The sequence below is a fragment of the Rhinolophus ferrumequinum genome, chromosome 18, assembly GCF_004115265.2.
Source record: "Rhinolophus ferrumequinum isolate MPI-CBG mRhiFer1 chromosome 18, mRhiFer1_v1.p, whole genome shotgun sequence".
Taxonomy (NCBI): Eukaryota; Metazoa; Chordata; class Mammalia; order Chiroptera; family Rhinolophidae; genus Rhinolophus; species Rhinolophus ferrumequinum.
Genome location: NC_046301.1, coordinates 41639519 through 41659125, shown reverse-complemented (window position 1 = coordinate 41659125; position 19607 = coordinate 41639519). Strand labels below are relative to the sequence as shown.

The window sequence follows — 19607 nt, the reverse complement described above, 5'->3', positions numbered from 1 at the left end:
ATACAGGGAGAGGTGATAGGAGGGAATAGGAAGGAATGAAAGCTAGACAAATGTCTTCATTTTGATATTGCACCATGTAAATGCTTTTTACATGACTATAAAAAGCAAATCAAATTTAAGAAAAAGAACAATCCCTAAAAATTGAAAACGAAATGAAACAAATTATCTAACTGTATCAAGTTGGTGGGTTAACCTGACAAAGAATTTTTTCATACTTAAAAATTTGAAAAATCCCAGTGGGATATATGCTAAGGACAAAAATAACTGCAAAAGAAGCTTAAACAGTGTGAAGCATTCACATTGATAAATTCAATCTAGAATAAAGAAAACAAGCAGTTTTTTTTAACTCATTAGGAATCAAGACTTTTTTCTATGAGATGAAAAACCATTTAAAATCAAATTCAAAACCTTGCTAGACAAAATTTGAATGGGAAATATCAGTATGAAATTATGTGTTTTTCTTTAATTTTTCTAGCTCTGTTGATAAGATTTAGAAGCAGTGAGCATCTCCGGTACCTAGATTGCCCACTTTAAATACCATTCCCTACTAAAAGGGATCAGGGATCCTTAGTGAAATGGCTGCTTTCAGATTTACAACAGCAAATGTAGAAAATGATCCAAGGTCCGCTGTGCAAGCAAGGAAGTGTAAAACACTGCTGGGGCCCTGTTAGAAGACACGGAACTATCTAGAAGGGGCTACCACTGACCCAAAGTGGGACAGTGTGACCATCAGAAATAATGATTGCAATAGATTGAAACAAATGTCAAATACGAAAAAAACACGTCAGTTCAGAATGATTAATAACAAATCTTAAAGACCACCTTGAAGCTGTCTAGGACATCAACTCCAAAAACCAGAAAATAAAGTTTGAACTCTTATTTCAAGTAAATAATTGATGAAGAATTTCCACTAGTAAGTAAGAAAGACATGTTCATGAAAGCTGTTGAGTGTTAAAGTAATAGAGTGGTGCAAAAGTAATTGTGGTTCTTGCAATTATTTTTAACCTTTTAAACAGCAATTACTTTTGCACCAACCTAATAGGTAGAAGTCTGATGGGGGAGCATAATGGATTGATCAGACTGAATGCCTGGGCCCACTGCATTCATAACGCCACAGATGGAGAGTGGGTCTCCTGATGCCATAAAGAAGTACAAAGTATACTTTGTACCATCCGTGAAATGCTGAAAAAATAATCAAAGCTGATTCTAATCAAACCGAGATCTAATGGCCAGTTATAAATACAAGGGACGGGGGAAGATAAAGACATCATGATTGCAGTGAGCCAAATGCAGAGTTTGGCTAATTCTACAAGATAGATGACTCAGTTTATTCAGCAAATAAATGGCAAGAGGAAAAAAATAAAGGAACCATAGATTTTTATAAGAGATCTCTGAACCCAATGGAATGTGTGGAGAACTTGTTGGAATCCTTATTTGAACAGTTGTAAAAAGCCATTTATGGACCAATTGGAGACCTTTAAACTCTGAGGAAATATTAGGGAATATTGTTGTCATGGTATTTTGTATTTAAATGTTTTATTTTGGAATAATTTTAGAAATACATGCTATTGTAAGAAGAAATAGAGAGATCCCAATTATCTTGTACCTAACTTTTTCCAGTGGTGACATCTTGCAAAACTATTATATAATATCATAATGGTACGATATCAAAATGCTGTCATGATACAGGACATTTTGTCAACACAAAGATCTCTCCTGTTGCCCTTTTGTGGCTGCATTCACTTCCCATTCCTATCCCCGGCTTAACCCAGCAATCACTAATCTGTTATCTGTTTCTTTAATTTTCTCATTTTTAAGAATGGTATGTAACCTTTTGAGACTGGCATTTTTCACTGATCATAATTCATTGGCGCTTTGGTCAGGTTTTTGTGTTTATCAATAGTTCCTTTTATTGCTGAGTAGTATTGGTTGTTAAGAAAGAAAAAGAAGTAATTATTTTGCAGTATATACATATATCCAATAATTATATTGTATACCTTAAACTTACATAATGTTATGTCATATCTCAATAAAGTTGGAAAAAATAAAACTCCATTATAAAAGAAGAAATCAACAATAAAATACAATGCCAGGTAATAACATATTTCATTTTGTTGTGGAAAAAACAAAGCCCTTCTCTGTTAGAGATACTGTAGGATTTGCAGATGAAATGATGTAATATTTGGGGTTTGCTTTAAAATAATCGGGGATGGTGGTTATACCTGAATCTTGATTTCTATATGTTGGTAATTGTTGAAGCTAGTTGATAGGTACGTGGGGTTCAATATTCTGTTCTCTCTACTTTGGGTGTGTTTGACATTTTCTATCATAAAAAGTTAAAAATTTAGCATTTCGAGCCCCTCCTATAGAGATGGAGCTACCTACGTATCTAAAACTGGAACCAGTCAATAACAAACAGCAGGGTAAGGAAGTGTATGCTTTTCATCTGAGCTTTCCTATGCAATTTGATGTGTTCCCATGTACATGAATTACTTTTAAATCATTTTAAAGCCACTCAGAAAGAATTTAAGTCTTAATTGCAAATAAAACAAAAGATAAGCATTCACTTCTGTTGCATGAACTCCTTCACTGTATGAGATGAAATATTGGTGATTCTGGAGTAAATGGAATCACTTTCAGAGTAATACCTTTAGTTGTCCTTTGTCCGCTCCAAGTCATAAACCAAACTAACCATTTCTAGATCACATGGCTTTTCTAAGAATCCAGTCACATGTGGCTTCTTTTGTTTACTACAGTTATAAGCAAGGCTTTTGTATTGACTTCAATTTTGTTAAATTTCTAGCCTTTGCAGATGAAACCTTATGGATAATATCAGTTTGGTGCAAAAGTAATTGCGGTTTGGAAGGTTAAAAATAATTACAAAAACCGCAATTATTTTTGCACCAACCTAATATAATCACTGCTAGATGTATTTCCATGGCAGACCTCTCAGGTGCTTTAATCTTTAACCTTTCCTTTTGGGTGGTATACTTCTCTTGGCCCATGACCATTGAAAAAAACGTATTATTCCTTGGTCATGTTTAGCCAATTTTCTGAAGTTTATTAACTGTACTTGTTTTTCTTATTCATTCATTCATCTATTCATTCATTCATGCTTGTTGAGAAGCTACTGTGCACCAGGCACTATTGGCAGGAGACAGACACTTTATATAAACAAAGATTTTTAGAATCCTGCTACAAGGGGAGTTTCCCTACCTACGAACCAGAAATGATTCTGGAGGTTATAACCTGATGACATTGACCATAGCATATTAGCTGACCCTGTAGGGCCTATGTCACACAGTAATACCACCAGCATAACTTTCTCCCACGTCAATACGCAAAGTAGTAAGAAGGAATTTAAAAGAATCAGACCAGCTAACACAAAGCTGTTCCTGTGAGTCAAGCCCTATATGAACCGTTCCGCGGAGGTTATTTACCACCACAGCTCTTGGGATTCCCATTTTGCAGGGGAGAAAGGAGGTACAGAGGTTGAGGTAACTTGCTTACGGCTGTAAAACAATTGAGTGGCAGTCAGGATTTGAACTGAAGGCTTCTGGCACCAACGGCGAAATGTTTTTCTTTTGCAACTTATCTCTGGGGCTCGAGTTGCGATTTTTCTCTTGGTTTCCACAACCATAGACCAAGCTATCATTTCCCCTACTGTCCATGGAAGGCAACAGGAATTCCATGGAAAAATATTTAACCCCGCATTTTCCTAATGTACATAGAGATGGTTTATACTGAGGACTTCTCAGGGAATCTTGTGTTAAATATATATTGTGCATTACCAAGAGGAACATGTATTTTGTACCGTTCTAAAATTATTTTTCCATGGAATGTTTTGTTGCGTTTTTATAGGATATCTATAGGTGTCTCAAGGAACAAACCTTCAGTTCTGTACCGCTTCCATAGTCTTACATATCATCTACTTTTTCACACCATTCATTTCGATGCTATCCCCAAATGGTCTTTCTTCAATGTGACATCAAAGGTTGTTTCTCCCTGAACCACCATGCGGCGAACCCTACTGCTCTCAGGCTCCTCCACAGTGTGCACAAGGGCCCTGCTTGCTTTGTCAGCTGCTTCTGCCACCTCTGTGCGGGCCCAGTGACCACTCACTGCTGCTTGCAGCTCTTCCCCTAGCTGGGCTGGGCCCTGTCTAGAGCTCTGTGTGTGCCATTCTCTGCTCTTTGAAAAGCCTTTCGGCACCACTCATAATCGGCCCAAACAGTTCTCGCTTGTTTAAGATTTCACTTAGACATTCCATTTCCTGCGGAGCCTGTCCTGACCTCCCGTAGGCCAGGTACCTATCTCCTCCGTCCATATAGGCTCTGCCATGGTCTGTTACGTATTATAATTACTTGCCATTAGACCGTGAGCTCCCTGAAGACCACACCTAGTACGTTTTTATCTCATACCTAGCAAGTTACTACCTGCACAGAGCACTTTTTCCACAAATGTTTGAATTCCATTTTATCGAAGCATTAATTGTTAAAAATGTGTCCTTTATATTGACCTAAAGTCTGGTTCTCTCCAATATCATCACACTGAATGTATTTTTTTTTTTGGTAACAATGTATTTTAATACAGTATTTGAGTTTCCCTCAAGTCTTTTCCATATGAAACTTTTTTTAAACATAGAACATTAGTTCTCAATTACCGATACGGCAGTCAGAATTAAATTTAATACTACAGTCTAGCTATTATTAAAACAGTTTTTAGTTTTTATAGAAACCCACGTTTTCCATCAGTTACTACCAGACCTTTGTCCTTCATCTTCTACTTGTTAAAATCCATCTTATTTTGACCCATTCATTTTAATCTTGATTAAATCTTCTGTTGTTTGAATCAGCTCAGCTAGCTTTGTGTTCTCCAGATTTTATGTACACATCTATTGTTTTTTCATCCAGATCTATGGACAGAAAACGGCCTCCCACAGCTTCTAGGATATAACTCTTTTTAGGTCAATCCTGAGTCATCCTAACTGCATCCTACTTTACAAATATCTCACGTCTTAAGTCTGCCCTACTCTGCAGCATTTCTAATCCATTTCTGACTTATCCAGAGCTTACCTTGGCAAATGCTTTGTGGAAATAGAGAACGATACTGTATAATTTGTCAATTGAGTTCTGCTTTATTTATATACTATATTTTTTGATTTTGTGTAAGGTGCTTAGCCCCCAATTCCTGACTCAAATTTCTAAAATTTTAAATGGAAGAACTGGTTATACGTTTAAAGGGTCAAAATTGTATATGGTGCTACATCGTTTCTCAGTTACAGTGTTTTAATACATTTTCTCAGGTTTTAAAAAGTGGCAGAAAGAAGAAAGCAAAGAGAAAGAAAGGTGTTGAGAAGTCTTTATATGGGGAAAGAGACATCGCTTCTAAGAAGCCGCTCCTAAGCCCTATTCCAGAGCTGCCTGAGGTGTCTGTGTCGCCTGCTCTGCCCAGAGTCCGAAGGCTGTATTCAGGTATTTTGGCCTGTTCCTGTTGTTTATCTTTTCACCACTTTGTTGCTGTTTCACCCTTTTTCCCCCTTTTTTCCCCTTCACTGTGTAAAGAGTACCTAAATAAAAAATACCAGTTTTTCTTATGACCGTGAGGCTATTAGGGAAGCAGCAGTGTCACCTGGACCGTTTTCAGATCTGATGGAAGCTCTGGGTCCTCTCTCCAGAGAAACTCAGACACAAGATACTGCATGTAATGCTGGGGGAAATAATTTTCTTTCATCCTATTTGTTTTGCCTGTTAAAGCATTTTGTTAAAGTAAAATGAATTCTCTTTGGTGGTGTAGTCCATTATTAAAAATGAAGGAGACGATGGCTCAATAATAGATGTATCAATTAAGGACAAAAATTACAAAAAAACAGCCACGAATGCTTGCCCTGTGTTTCAGTACAGTTGGCACTACCAAGCAGCTTCTAGAAGTGACATTGGTCAATTGAACTTGATGACCTTGAACGTTGTATTTAAAAGCAAAGATTCAGTTGGTTCATACGCTGGTTAGATAAAAATTGGTTTGGAGTTGCATCTAATTTTTAAATTGACTAAATCATGCTGCAGATAAGAAGAGTATGTGTTCATTTGGTGTGTTAATTTTCTGTAGAATCACTTTTAAAATAGCTGCCTTTGTCAGTCAAACATTGATAGCCTACATTCCATTTGCAACATACCAGAGAGGATTTATAACAGATTCAAGGATGGATATGGCACCTGCCACTGAAAACTCTTGGCTTCTGCCTACTTGTGCATTTCAGGAAAGCACGAAAGTTTAAACATTAAGCACACAGCCACCCCACAGTCATACACAGGCCCCGGCAGCCCCTGGAACCAGCAGGGGCAGTGCTGCCCTACCCCAGCCTTTCCATTTGGTACCTTTGGGACAGGAGTTGGCCACCCCACCTCTTTTATTCTGGCCTGATGCTGTTTACCCTTTAAGATTTAGCAATGCTGGCTGCCTTTTCAGGAAAATTCTTTGTTCGCATCACACCTTTACCACCTGGTTTATAGTCATCTGTACACCTCCATTCCGTGTAAATTGCGTCCCTTTGAGACGGGAAACTGAGTCTTAGTTTCATTATATCTCCAGTATAAAAACTAAGAGGAGTTTTCCCGAAGATGTTTAAGCAATGACTGTTAATATATGTTTTCCACCTTGTATCTTATTAGAGAATTTCTTTGTTAAAATACCTGAAGCATATTTTATCTATAACCAATGGTATATATCATCTGCTTACAAGGGTTTAAAGCAATTCCCTTCTTCCCTCCCTCCCTCCCTCTGTTCCTTCCTTCTTTTCATCTTCTCTCTTCCTCTTTTCCTGCCTCTATCCCTCTCCCCTAACTTCCTTCTCTAGTATGTTAATTTCATGAGCAGTACAAAAATGTCCACTTTCGTATAAAGTTGTATAAAGATCCCATCTGACACATTAGTTGGTTGGCCCTGAGTGGCTCCTGCCCTATGTTAATCTCTAGCTTTACATGTCGTGATTTTAAATATCCAAATCATCGATATATACCTTTCAAATTGAAACATCGTTTTTCAGATTTTTTGTTTCAGCTTATGTTTTATGTATCTTTCAGTTTTGATTTTATTTAGGACATTTCTTATACTATTTGGCTAAGTAAAAACTTTATTACCTGAGATAACAAGAGAGATGGCATCTAATAGCACTAAGAGTTAGAACACATGATGCCTGATTCATTTAGGCTGTGTTAATGTAACTTGAAAACCTTGATGTTTTTTTCACCTGTGATGTGACACAGTGTGCCAAAAACACATGACAGGCGCCACATGGCAAGAAGTTCCTGAAGGATGAATTTTAGTCATAGATTAGGGCAGAAGTGGGGAGATTTTTAGAATATTGAAACAAACGTGTCTGTATTTGAGGGTACAGTTGCAGTTTATATTAATTTTTTAACACAGGGCATAAGACCTGAGTGTGTTCAGGGAGTAACCTTTTAGTGAAGTTCTCAAGTCCCCCCGAATTCCAAGTTTTTTCCCCCCTCTATTTCAGAAGAAACATTGATAGAAAAGTTTCAGAAGCATGATGTTGCCTGTTTTCAGTAATTCATTTTTTAGGGAAATGGAAAATGCGGCTGCCTCATGCTAATTGACCTTGTAGTGTGGGAAGTACATTAGAATAGAGGAGGCAAATTAAGATATAGTTCTCATTTTTCTTGTCTGAGACTATGTGCTTTGTTATTTCATGCATTAAATACATACTTTCTTAAGCTGTGGGGTTAGGGAAGAACTAAAAGGGAAAGGAAGGTGGCAGATAGGGGCATGTGCAGAGTGACATTTTGTAGGTCTTGTGATTTTTGGAAGCTTGAAACACAGAATACAATGTGGCACCTGTGTGATTTGTTCAAGTTTATTTTCATTGTTACTTTTTAATTAGATTCAAACTTATTTACATGCCCATAGATGGTTCCAACTCAGATGGTGAACTTGAAGAAGTGACGCTTCCAGAAAGAAAGAATCTTTTGCCTCAGAACTCGGATTTTCAGATGAATCAAGACTTGACTAAATCTGATGTGTCTGAATTCTGCAGCTCTTACATAAAAAGCTCCGTGTCACTTATTAATGCTAATTTTGATCAAGATTCAAATATAAGTACTATAGAAATTCATGAAAGTAAATATAATCCAAAAGCAGAAATTAAGTTGGAAAGTGAAAATGAACTAAAAACCGAGACCGAGAATGAAAACAGTCATATTTCTTGTGCTTCTGTGACAAAAAATCCCATTGTATCAGATCATCCAAAATCGGATTTTATTCAGCAGTCCCAAGAATTTTCTGCTGCTGGTCAAAATGCGGAAAACTTTTTTCAAAGCTTTAAAATTTCAGAAGATATAAAGCGTGAAAAACAGGATGACCTCTTACTAGCTTCTGAAGGGAGACTGCTAACCAAGCCTTTAACATCTGACTCACAAAAAAAATATGATTCTTCAGAAGATGTCTTAATTGACAGTATAAAAGAAAATAAAAGTCAATGTGAGGATTTGGGGAAAAATGTCGCAGAAAGTAGTAGTGGTGTGAGTTGTAAAAGGAAACACAGAAGACGCTCTATGTGTTATTCTGATGGTCAAAGTTTACATTTGGGAAAAAATGGAAATCACAAACCTTCCTATAGTGTGGGCAGCTTTGAACCAATTAGTTTAGAAAAATCTGAACTATATAAAGAGTTATCTGACTCCATAGAGCAAACCTTTCAGAGAACAAATAGTGAAACGAAAGTCAGACGTAGCATGAGGCTACAAAATGATTTGGAAAATGAAGGACTTGTCTGGATTTCACTTCCAGTTCCTTCCACTTCCTTCACTTCCCAAAGAACCAAAAGGAGAACAGTATATACATTTGACAGCAGAGGATTTGAAAGTATGTCCCCCAGAAAAAAAGTTGTGTCCTCCAGCCAAAAACCTAGTATACCGCCCTCCACATCAGGTCAAGAGAACAGTGAGGGCTTTGCAGCCATTTCTTCCAGTTTACCTGAAAAGAGAAGGAAGAGCTTTTGTACATCTGCACTTGCAAACACTGAAAATTCTAACTCAAAATGCTACAAAAGAAGAACCTTCTCAATCAGAAGGGATAAAGCTCTCAAAAATGACTGTCAAGAGAATTAAACATTTCGGGGAACTACAGCAATAACTGACATTTCCTGCAGAACATTTGGCAAGAGAGAAGGTAACCATCCATGCTTAAAAGATTCTTTCATTCTAGTTCCCATTCTTTGTTCAATTTCAGTGTTTTAAAAGTTTCAAATAAAATCATTTGGGTTGAAACTACTTTTAAGTAGAAATAAGTGAATTTCTTTATCATTCAAAAAGAAAACATTCTATTAAATATGTCCTCCAAATGTTAAACGCTTTAGTAGTAGTTTGTGCTAAAAAGGATTGTTTTTAGCCCCAACAATATGTTAAGTTTTATTTCACATTAGTACATATTTACTACCAAAGATTTATTGTCTCTGTTGTAAAAAAGCACCTTTTAGAATTGACTTGTCATGTCTGGATGAGGAGAGGTTTAAAAAAAAAATTGATAGAATTAATTTAACTATCAAAATCAAAGGTTAATATAAGGTTGAAAGCTGTTTTTTAAAAAGTGGGGTGAGATGTGTTTTTAAAAATACTGCAAAAAAATTGGTTGAAAGTTTTAACAATTAGGAAAGACGGAAATTATAAAACTTGTTCTTTTGGGAGGGGTTAAAGTTACGAGAAGCTTAAGTGACTTGCTTTATCTGTCTCAAATGAAATTTTTATTTTCATACTTAGATTAAAATCAAATCTTAAACATGGAATTTTACAGAAGTCTTTGAGTAAACTAGATTGTGATAAGTCTATCATTATAAAATGAAAATGTAATTTATAAATAACTAATGTGAAAACATTTTGTTCTTCAAACAAGATTCTTGCATGCTTTGTGATAGGGGAGGTGGGGGATTCGTTTTTAGTGAAAATATAGCAGTTTAGTTGAAGATTAATTTTCCAGATTATTCAAATTAGTCACAGGTAATTATGGATTTAAATTCATGTTCTTCATAAAAAAAATTTTTTAATCCAGAAATGGCCCTAGAGAATGAGTTTGCTAACATGAATCATGCATGGTAGTAAGGCTGCTGATTTCTTTCACATGACTTTTTCCAGCCGTTTTAACGTTTATTTCACTGTATCAAGTACTATCACTTGTCTCAGATTTACTAGTAAGCCTCAGCGATATTGTGATAGATCCTATTGCCATTTGGGTGATAGCGTTTGAAACTCTAAATTGTTATATATCTGGAATTTGTGAATGTGTATAAATCCTTATATCATTAAACAATTGTCTTTGGAATCTTTTACATCATTACACTCTGCCTCTGCATGATAGCAGGAACATGTTAACAAATAGAGCTCTCTATAAATAACACAACAGGGAAGAAAGCCCCTGCTGAGAGCCCATTTCCCCTCCGCAGATAGAGACTATTTGTTACCTTCTTGGCACCAATAGGTCTGGAACTCCTGCTGCTAAAGACTAATGTATTTTACATTAACACTCCAAGTGATCCCCAATTTCTTCTGCTAAAGGGTGGATTGTTTAAAAAATTCTTTTATCTTTACACGTAAATTATTTATGGGCTCCCCCCCTTTCTAGTTTTAGTGTGGTTGGCAAATCTATACCACTGAAAACGAACCAAAAGAAAAAAATAACTAATGAACGAACTTCTTATGAATCTTTGTTCTTAGTAATTTAAAAAGGAAAAAAAAATTTCATAAATGGAAAATGTTACAGGGTTTTGTTTTTTTGTTAAATTTTTGTATTTTTCCTTTAACATGAAGGCTTAAAACACTTATGTTCTCCCCTTTTAATTGTATGATCTATAATCTTAATTGTATTTGAATTTTTTAAATTTCACTGGGCTTTGTTTTATTTCTCAAAAAGTGCCAGTGAGGGTGAGGGAAACATTTTGGTCTGGGTTTTTTTTTGTTTGTTTGTTTTTGTTTTGGCTTGATTTTTCAAATGTAAAATTGTTCTTATTTTCTAGCCTCTACAGTTAAAAATACAAACACCCTTTACAAGTCGTGTTGGTTTCAAAATGTTTCAATATGAATATGTTGTTGTTATTTGTAAATAACAAATGGGCATGTTTTTTCCTTAAACAAGATCAAATCTGAGCAATCAAAGCAACTTTGGCATAGTTATATTCTTTAAGTCTCATTTGCATCATAAATTTAAGAAAAGTTAATGATTTCTGTATTTGACATGCTTGCTTGTTTTTACGATTTCTTTTCACTAGTGGTTAAATCAAAAACTTGGCTTCAAAATAGTTTTTTCCAGCCTCATCTTTTTTACTGCTGTAACCCTTGACAATATCGTGTTAGAAAGTCTCATCTGTTCCTGCTGCTCCTGTAGATTCTTGTCTGCTCCAGAAGATGGCAGCATGACATCTGAAGTTTGTTCTCCTACACACATTACCTTAATGCCAGGGCAGCTTTTGTTGCTGTGGGTCCTTCCCCTTAACTTTTATTTTTACTTATTTTTATTATAAAAGTAATGTGTGGCTATTGAAAAAGGTAGAGAACTGTACAAAATTTAAAAATGCCTTCTCCCACCCCGTGCGAGCATCCTACAGCCACGCCTTCTTCCTCTCCTCAGCTTTCTTAAGTGTACACACTTAACAGTGGTGTACGTCTTCCAGACCTTTGCCTGTATGAACATGGGTATGGATTTCGTTGTTTGCTGTTGGAATCACTATATGTGCCGTTCTGCAACTCGATTTTTTAATTCAACAAGTTACCATGCATGTCCTTCCGCCGTAATATGGAGAGCCGTAGTGTTCCTCGGTCTTCAACCCTTGCATAGAATTACATGATTTTGATAGCTACAAGTATAATTTAGGCATCTCCTTGCTAATGCATGCTAGTTGTCTCCAGTTTTTTGTTAATTGAAAATTATGCCACACTCCGCTTGTGTGAAAATATAAGATAAATTCCTGGAAATTAACATAGTTATTAAGTTCTCTTCTATAGATCTTACCTGGCAAAGTCTTTTTATAAAGATGTTGGCATCCATGCCGTCTTTCTGTCTCTCCTATTCTTCTCCTGCCACTTAATGCCACTTGGCTTCCATTTTCTCCTACTGCCCCACTGGCACTTAAGCTGTAGAATTAAGGGTCAGCTTTAGATCTTGCATAACAAGAAAAAATGATTAATAATGCCTGATTATGCTTTAGATTGAAAGAGCTTTTTCTTTTAATGGGAGGTTTGTTGAGGTATAATTAACCTACAGTAAAGTTCACCCTCTTTGAACGCACAGTTTGAATTTTGGCAAATTCACGTAACTGCTACCACGGTCAAGTAAAAAACAGAACATTTTCATCACCCCAAAAGAAATTTTCTCTGATCTCTTTGCAGTCAATCTTCTTTCCCCCAACCCCGGCCTCTCACAAACCCTCACCTGATTTTTATCCTTATCGTTTTGCCTTTTCCAGAGTGTCATATAAATGGGATTGTATAGTATATATCCTTTTGTATCTACTTTTTTAAATTTAGCATAATGTTTTTGAGATTCATCCATGTCGCATGTTATATAAATAGTTGATTCCTGTTTATTGCTAAGTGGTGTATTCCATTTTACAGATGTATAGTTTGTTTATCCATTCACCAATTGATGGATATTTAGATTGTGTCTGTTTTTTGGCTGTTACAAATAAAGCTGCTATAAACAGTCACATGGATCTTTTTTATAGACACATATTTTCATTTATCTTGGGTAAATACCTAAGAGTAGGATTCCTGGGACATACCACTGCAATATGTTTAGGAAACTGCCAAGCTTTTCCAAGGGGCTACACCAACGTGCATTCTCATCTGCGGCACAATTGTTTCAGTTTCTCCACATTTTCACCAGCACCTGGTATTGTCAGTTTTTCATTTTAGGCATTCCAGTCGGTGTGTGGTGCAGTCGGATCTCATTGTGGTTTTGATACATATTTCCAAATGAGCCTCTTTTCCTATGTTTATTTGGAATCACTATATGTGCCGCTCATATCATCTTCATTGAAGTATCTATTCAACTTTCTTGCCTATGTTTTCTTTTGTTATTACTGTTGTTTCATTATTGAGTTGAAAAAGTTCTGGGTATATTTGGATACAAGACCTTTATTGGATGTGTGTGTCTTGCAAATATTTTTTCCCAGTTTATGACTTATCTTTATTTTCTTTGCATGTCTTTGAAGAGCAGATTTGAATTTTGATGTAATCTAATGTATCAGTTTTATTCTTTAATGGTTCATGCTTTTGTGTCCTATCCAAGAAGTCTTTACATACCTCAAGGGCACAAAGATTTTCTCCTGTGTTTTCTTCTACAGGTTGTATAGTTTTAGCTCTCAGGTGTCAGATCTACTTTGAGCTGATTTTTGTATATTGTGTAAGGCGAGCGTTTTTTTTCTTTTAATGGAAATCATCATTTGTTGAAAAGATTATGCATTTCTCATTGAATTACAATGGCACCTTTGTTGAAATCAGTAGAACTTACATGTGTAGTTATATTTCTGGACTTTATTCTAGTTCATTGATCTATATGTCCGGAAACCATCTTGATAACTATAAGAAATTTTTTAAAAATTTGCTTTGAATCTTTTTCATAGTTTATGTTTAAAGTTCTTTTTTTGTGTGTGAGAAGAGGCCAGTAGAAGCAAAAGATTGACTAACCAGTTCTTTCTGGAGCCTACAATTATACCCAGACCTGCATTACCATTTAGGGCAAAAAGTCAGTAATAATAAGCTATCAGAAACATGGTAAGAAAACCAACTTCGTTAGGGTACCGATACATTCAGCCCAGTCTTATAAATTGGTTTGCTACAGTCCATGATTTTAAATTATCACCCTGAGTCACTTGTAAGATTTAGTCATTGAGAAATAATTCTCTTTTTGAACACTGTACAATATTTATCAGTAAGAAAATGAAGCGAGTTGAATTAAAATAAGATTCAAAATTGTTTGCTTAAAAATTAAATTAATAAATCATTCTCATAAATTGAGGTTTTTGTTATAGCTTGCTTGGCTTAGTATAAAAGCTGTCACTCACAAATTGTCAAAAAGTAGCCTTAGCATTTGAGAATTATTTCTCAACATGGGGAAATTTCCCTGTACCAGGTCGTCCCAGGTAGGCAGATGGTAGATTCATTAATATGTGTGCCAGGCATTAGTTTCTGAATGTGATCACTGCCTTCAAGATGCTCATTTCTCTGAAAGGGGGCAGAAGTGCCACACAGGGTATGATTGTAAAGGAATGCCCTGGACCTCTCAACCCCCAAGGTGACGCCAACTGCAGATCAGGTAAGTGTGTTTTGTTTTGTTTTCTGGAAGGAGTGATGCTTGAACAAAGTTCACTAATAGGAGTTCTAGAGGAATGGGGATCCAAAAGGCACATTCTATTCCAGACAGCCTTTCTTTATTAGTGACACTCAGAAATGTAAGTTGGCTTCATCTCGTGCACGTTTTTGTTTTAAGTATTTCCCCCAACTTCCCATTATATCCTAACGTATGAATGCATCTGGATGAAGCGTGGATTCAAAACAGGAGTAGAGATTGTGAATTACACGTAACAAAGTTTTAAAGAAATCTCTCCTTTTGAATGCTGATGAATTTATATTTTTTATACTCTGGGCTTAGAATCCTAGGTCAAGTGAGCAGAACTGGGATGAAATTCAATTACAATAAATAATTGCACGTACAAAAAAGGGGGGGTGTTGTCTTTATTTGAGGATTGTCTTATAGTCTTGACTTGGCTCCAGAATGGACTAATTACTAATGTACCATGGCCTAACAATTTCAAGTTTGTCTAATATTGTACTGCTGTGTTCATTTTTGTACATTCTTTGATGACTTTCTGCTTTTGGTGAGATCGTGACACAGACTACAAGTAATACAGCTTTAGTGAGAAGATGAATGATTACTGCCATTCTCCAGATACATACTTTTGTCCCACATCTTCAACCAAGATAATGCTTAGTCTGATGTGACCTTAATTTTAAGATTTATTAGAAAGATTTTAGAGAATTTTAGGAAGCAAGATTTTCTGGAACTGCTTCTGTATCACTTACATGAAAAGGGAAAATGAGCATGCACATTAAAGAAAAATACAAATCTGCATTTTCTTAGGGGTAAATTGGGATTTCCAAAATTTCTAATGACCAGTGAAGAGCAGCTTACTTAAATCTTCCTTTTTCTCATTTGTCCACGGCACACACGCTGTCTGTTTAAATGGTTTAATTTCTATTCTCTATGATAAACGTGTCCTGCAGGGGTGCAACAGCTGGCTCTTTTGGATTTAGATATAATACAAGAAAACCCAAATTAAATATATATTTTTTTAAGTTCCAAATTCTGAAGTGTATTTGTGTGTGAATTTTAAAGCTCCGCAATGTAAAGATAGTGTATCTATTTACTGTATCTAATGGGTTTTTTTTATTCTCGTGGATTTATTCACCCATTTAACATTTGCTTTTTAAAAAAATTTCTTCTACTTTGGCAGTGTTTTATAATGTTAAATGTCGTGATTTGTTAGTGGCATTTATATTTTTACTATTTAAACACAACCTGCTTCGCCAGTGTTCTGATATTCTGGGTACTATGGATAACTACAAGGTAAAATCCATTTTTTTCCTCCAGGAAGGCCCATCAACTAACTGCTAAATAGCACCAGGTGCTTGCAAAAATAGGTTCTTCCAAATGTATGTTCTAAACAGCAAAATAATTTTTCAGTCTGAAATTGATGTCAACCAGTTGAAACTTCGTAGAGGAAGTTAGTAAAAGGATTTTTCGGTTCAAGTAACTTCAGTTCAGATGCCAGGCACTTGGGTGTAAAGTGTGTGATTTTGTGCCTAACATGAACACGTACAACGGGTTCATTTTCTAATTGTTCATAACACAGCAATAATCCAACTCGACCAGTCTTTTCTTGTTTTAAGTATACATTGGGAATGAAGATTTCAGAAGTATTCTCTAACTCAAACCTGAAAAACCTGGTGTTAGTCTTGGGTGATTTCCAGTGACCCCGTGACTCCCTTCTTCCTGCCCCCTGTGTAGATTTGGAACTAGGCAGCCATTTTTGTTTTTGGAAGGGAAAGAAGACAGATATAATGAATGACTTTTATTGTGCAATATTTCAAACTCTCTTGAATGCATTCGAATGGGATGGAAACTGTTCTGCCCTATGTCATAGCCAAAACAAACAAAACATATTCCCTAAACCTGGATGTGTGTTTCTCTCAAACTGGCAGTAGTTAGGGCTCAGCTCTCAAACAAGAATTTGGTTTGACAATTTTTAGCCCTTGTTCAACTGAATATTAGGACAGGTCACAGCCAAAGCAAATACTGTGGGGAAAAATTAATACACATATTTACAGCTTGCAGGTGGCATTTAAAAAACAAACAAAGCATTAGATATTTGTCTTAAGGAATTGAATTTGTGGTAATACTTTTAAATAGACTACTTTTCTTTTTTTCTTTTGCTGATATTTTTAAAATGAACTTCTGTCCGGTAATAGTAGCTCCAAATGTAAATAAATTCTAGAGAGGTCCCAGAAGAGTGATAAATGCTTGAATTTAAGTATTTAAACATTTAGAAAGACCACTAAGACTCTGAGAATTCTAGGAATATCAGACCCCGCAGATATGCATTAAAACCCCCTTGATGGCGGCCTTCTGTGGCCCCCAAAGAATCCACTCCAATGAGTATCAATGAGTCCTTTATGATGACGCCAGTGTTGCTTACTGACTCCAAGCACCCCCACTTAGGTTGTTAAGTATTCCCCACCCTTTGGAGCCGTGGGGGTACTCTGCACAATCAAGATAATTCATTGAGTAGCATGCCTTTGTGCTTCATGACCCTTGCAAAATATATTTTTTATTGGTCACAATCATAACTTGAAATTTATGGTCACCTACGACCAACAGGCTCTTGGTTTGTGCCTGCAGCAAGAAATACTGGAAACATGCACGTTTAAGACAGGCAGTCTGCCTCTCAAAATGGTAGCAAAGACTTCCATCCACCTTTTAGGTCCTCCCTTTGAAATAAAAAAATACTAACTTTCATCGAAGGGTTTGTTGTGTGAATGGAAATAAGCTCATTGGATAATTTCATTGGCTGTTAACTTCCCATATAATAAACACTGCGGATTGAGCCCTGCCTGCATCTTGCTTTTGAGCCCTGCCTGCATCTTGCTTTTCAGTTGGAAGCATTGCACACTGACCAAAGATTTCTACTTCCTAATTTAGCTGTATTCCTATCCACTGGCCTGAGTGGCATATTCTGTACTCCTATCCACTGGCCTGAGTGGCATATTCCTATCCACTGGCCTATTCTGTATTCCTATCCACTGGCCTGAGTGGCATATTCTGTACGTAAGTCATTTTAAGGAGAGGGTGTTTAGTTCTTTGCATCAGGTCTGAATGGCGGGCAATAGACCTCCCTGTGTAGGTAGGGAGTCTTGCTGAGGTCCGTGGCTCTCATTGTCCAGAGTTAAATGTGAGTGTAAGTGAGATGCAAGAGGGGAAGGGAGGGGGCAGAATAGCAACTTCTAGGTAAAAAACTGGCTCTTATTTTTCTATTTTGAATGTTGCTTTAAGTTCCCACTTCAAATTTAAATGTGGTAGGTTCATGGGGTTCTTTTGTTATCTAGCAGTTGGAATAATTGGATACTCAGTTCTACCTTTTTTTTTAACCCTGTGAGAGCTGAAGCATTCCTTTCTTGCCTGAATAAACGTATATTTTTAGATTTAAAACTAATGTACCTTTCCCAATCAAATTTGAGCCTCTTAAACAATTCCCACCATGGCTTCCGTTACCCTCAGAGAAAACCCAGCTTTCCTTTAAATAGGTAACCGGGGCCTCCTACTTATCTCACGAGCCTTAATCTAGGCTTTGACCCTCCATCTTTTTTTTTTTTTTTTTGCAACCCACATATACATGTTTTGTATGGTAAAAACCTACAAAACACCCTTCTAAGGTGTTATGTATTCTCCTATCTCTGGACATACATCGTAAGATGTACCGTTGTTCCCATTGTGTGAACAAGATGGACAAGAGGGGAGTGATTTTCTCTGTAGGGTAACAAGCAATCTTTCCTTACCTTTCTCTGTAAGATAACAAGTCTCTCTGGGGAGAGACTGTTGGCCTTCTCCTAGTCTGCCTGCAGTTTATGCCACTTGCTTCCGCAGCTCCTGCATTCTCCTGCACTAGGTGCTGAAGGAGCTCAGGCCATTTGGGCACTTGCTAGCTGTTGTTAGATTAGTAGGAGGAGCCCTTGAAATCAATAGGTACAATGGTGTTTTGAAGCCATCCTGAATCTTGAACCAATCAGAAGTTGCCTCTATTTTCTTAAAACTAAGTGAATGATGAGTATTGATTTACCTTTTCTTCTCTCATATTTTTTGGAAGGAAAGGGGATTGGGAGCAGGCAAGAAGCCAGAAGAAATACTGCATACACTAGAAACCGGGACTGCATCAGCACTTAGTTGCCGACACTGGACAAGCAGCAGTGTCAACTCAGTCCCTAAAGGACGTGCCCGGTGTCCTGCTGCTGTCCTGTAAACGTCCGAATGGATTTATGTCCTCTATTTCTCCAAGAGAGGCAAACCATTCCGGGCATATCCAGAGCACGTCAGAGGCAATGTGTCCTTTTGACATCTCACTGCCTTCCCAGCTCATGCTCGGCCATCTCCACAAGCAAAGAGCTGTTACCACCAGGCCAAAGCTGTAACAATATTAAGATGTTTTCCTCAACCTTGTCCCCAGAAAGATACTCTGTTTCCAGAAGATTGTTCTCCCCTGGGCATTACATCATAAATTGATTCAGCTCTTGGAGGAAGAAATTGGACAAAATATAATAGATTACCTCCTGGGGAAACATACTTAAGTTGTTAACTATTCCCACCAGAAAACTGAGAAACTGCTTATATATTACTACTCTGTCCACATTTAACCTTTCACCTTATTGCAGCTGAGCAGGGTGCTTTTTTTCTAGAAAGGTTTTTGTTTTAGTGGGGGTCAGAGAGAACATTTATCCTCTATTTTTTTTAAAGACATTCAAGTATTCTTTGTGTTTGCCATTACCCAAACGTAGCTCCATTTCATGAGGCACGGTGTGCCACCAGACCCTGGACCAGGTTCAGCGGCAGCAGCCACAAAAGGGTGTCGTTTCAATGCCTTATATAAGCGTTGTCTCCCTGTGGAGGGTGAGGAGAAGGGGGACAGCTGGGGTGGGGGAGCTGCTCGATGCATTTCATTTCCCTGAAGGGTTTTTCTGGCCTCTGGAGCGTCACGGCCAACAGAAAAGAAGGCCACACTTGTCGAGCATGTGGGAGGCATCACCACGGACGTGAGGATAGTGTGGCCCTGCGAGCAATATCCGGGCTGAAGGCAAAGATCGGGTTTCCTCTTTCCTGGGAACCTGGTCTCTGAGAAGGACGTTAATGATTGATGGAATAACTCCCACCCAATAACGAGTGCGGTAAGAAATGTGGGAGCGATTTCCTTCTCCAAGTGCACAAGTTGGAGTAGGGAAGGGGCGGGCCGAATTGGCCGTGTACATCCGCTGGCTTCAGATAGGGCGAACTTGGGA

The 19607-nt window shown here is 37.1% G+C and overlaps 1 protein-coding gene across 1 annotated transcript in view; it reads left to right on the top strand.

The window, feature by feature from the left end:
• Positions 1-12579, top strand: part of CDCA2 (cell division cycle associated 2) — a 44400-nt gene extending 31821 nt beyond the window's left edge. Inside the window, 3 exon segments of the mRNA XM_033133377.1 lie at positions 5306-5474; positions 7927-9074; positions 9076-12579. Of these exon segments, the coding sequence (XP_032989268.1) occupies positions 5306-5474; positions 7927-9074; positions 9076-9150 (1392 nt within the window). The 3' untranslated portion in view covers positions 9151-12579.
• Positions 12580-19607: the final 7028 nt, after the last annotated feature.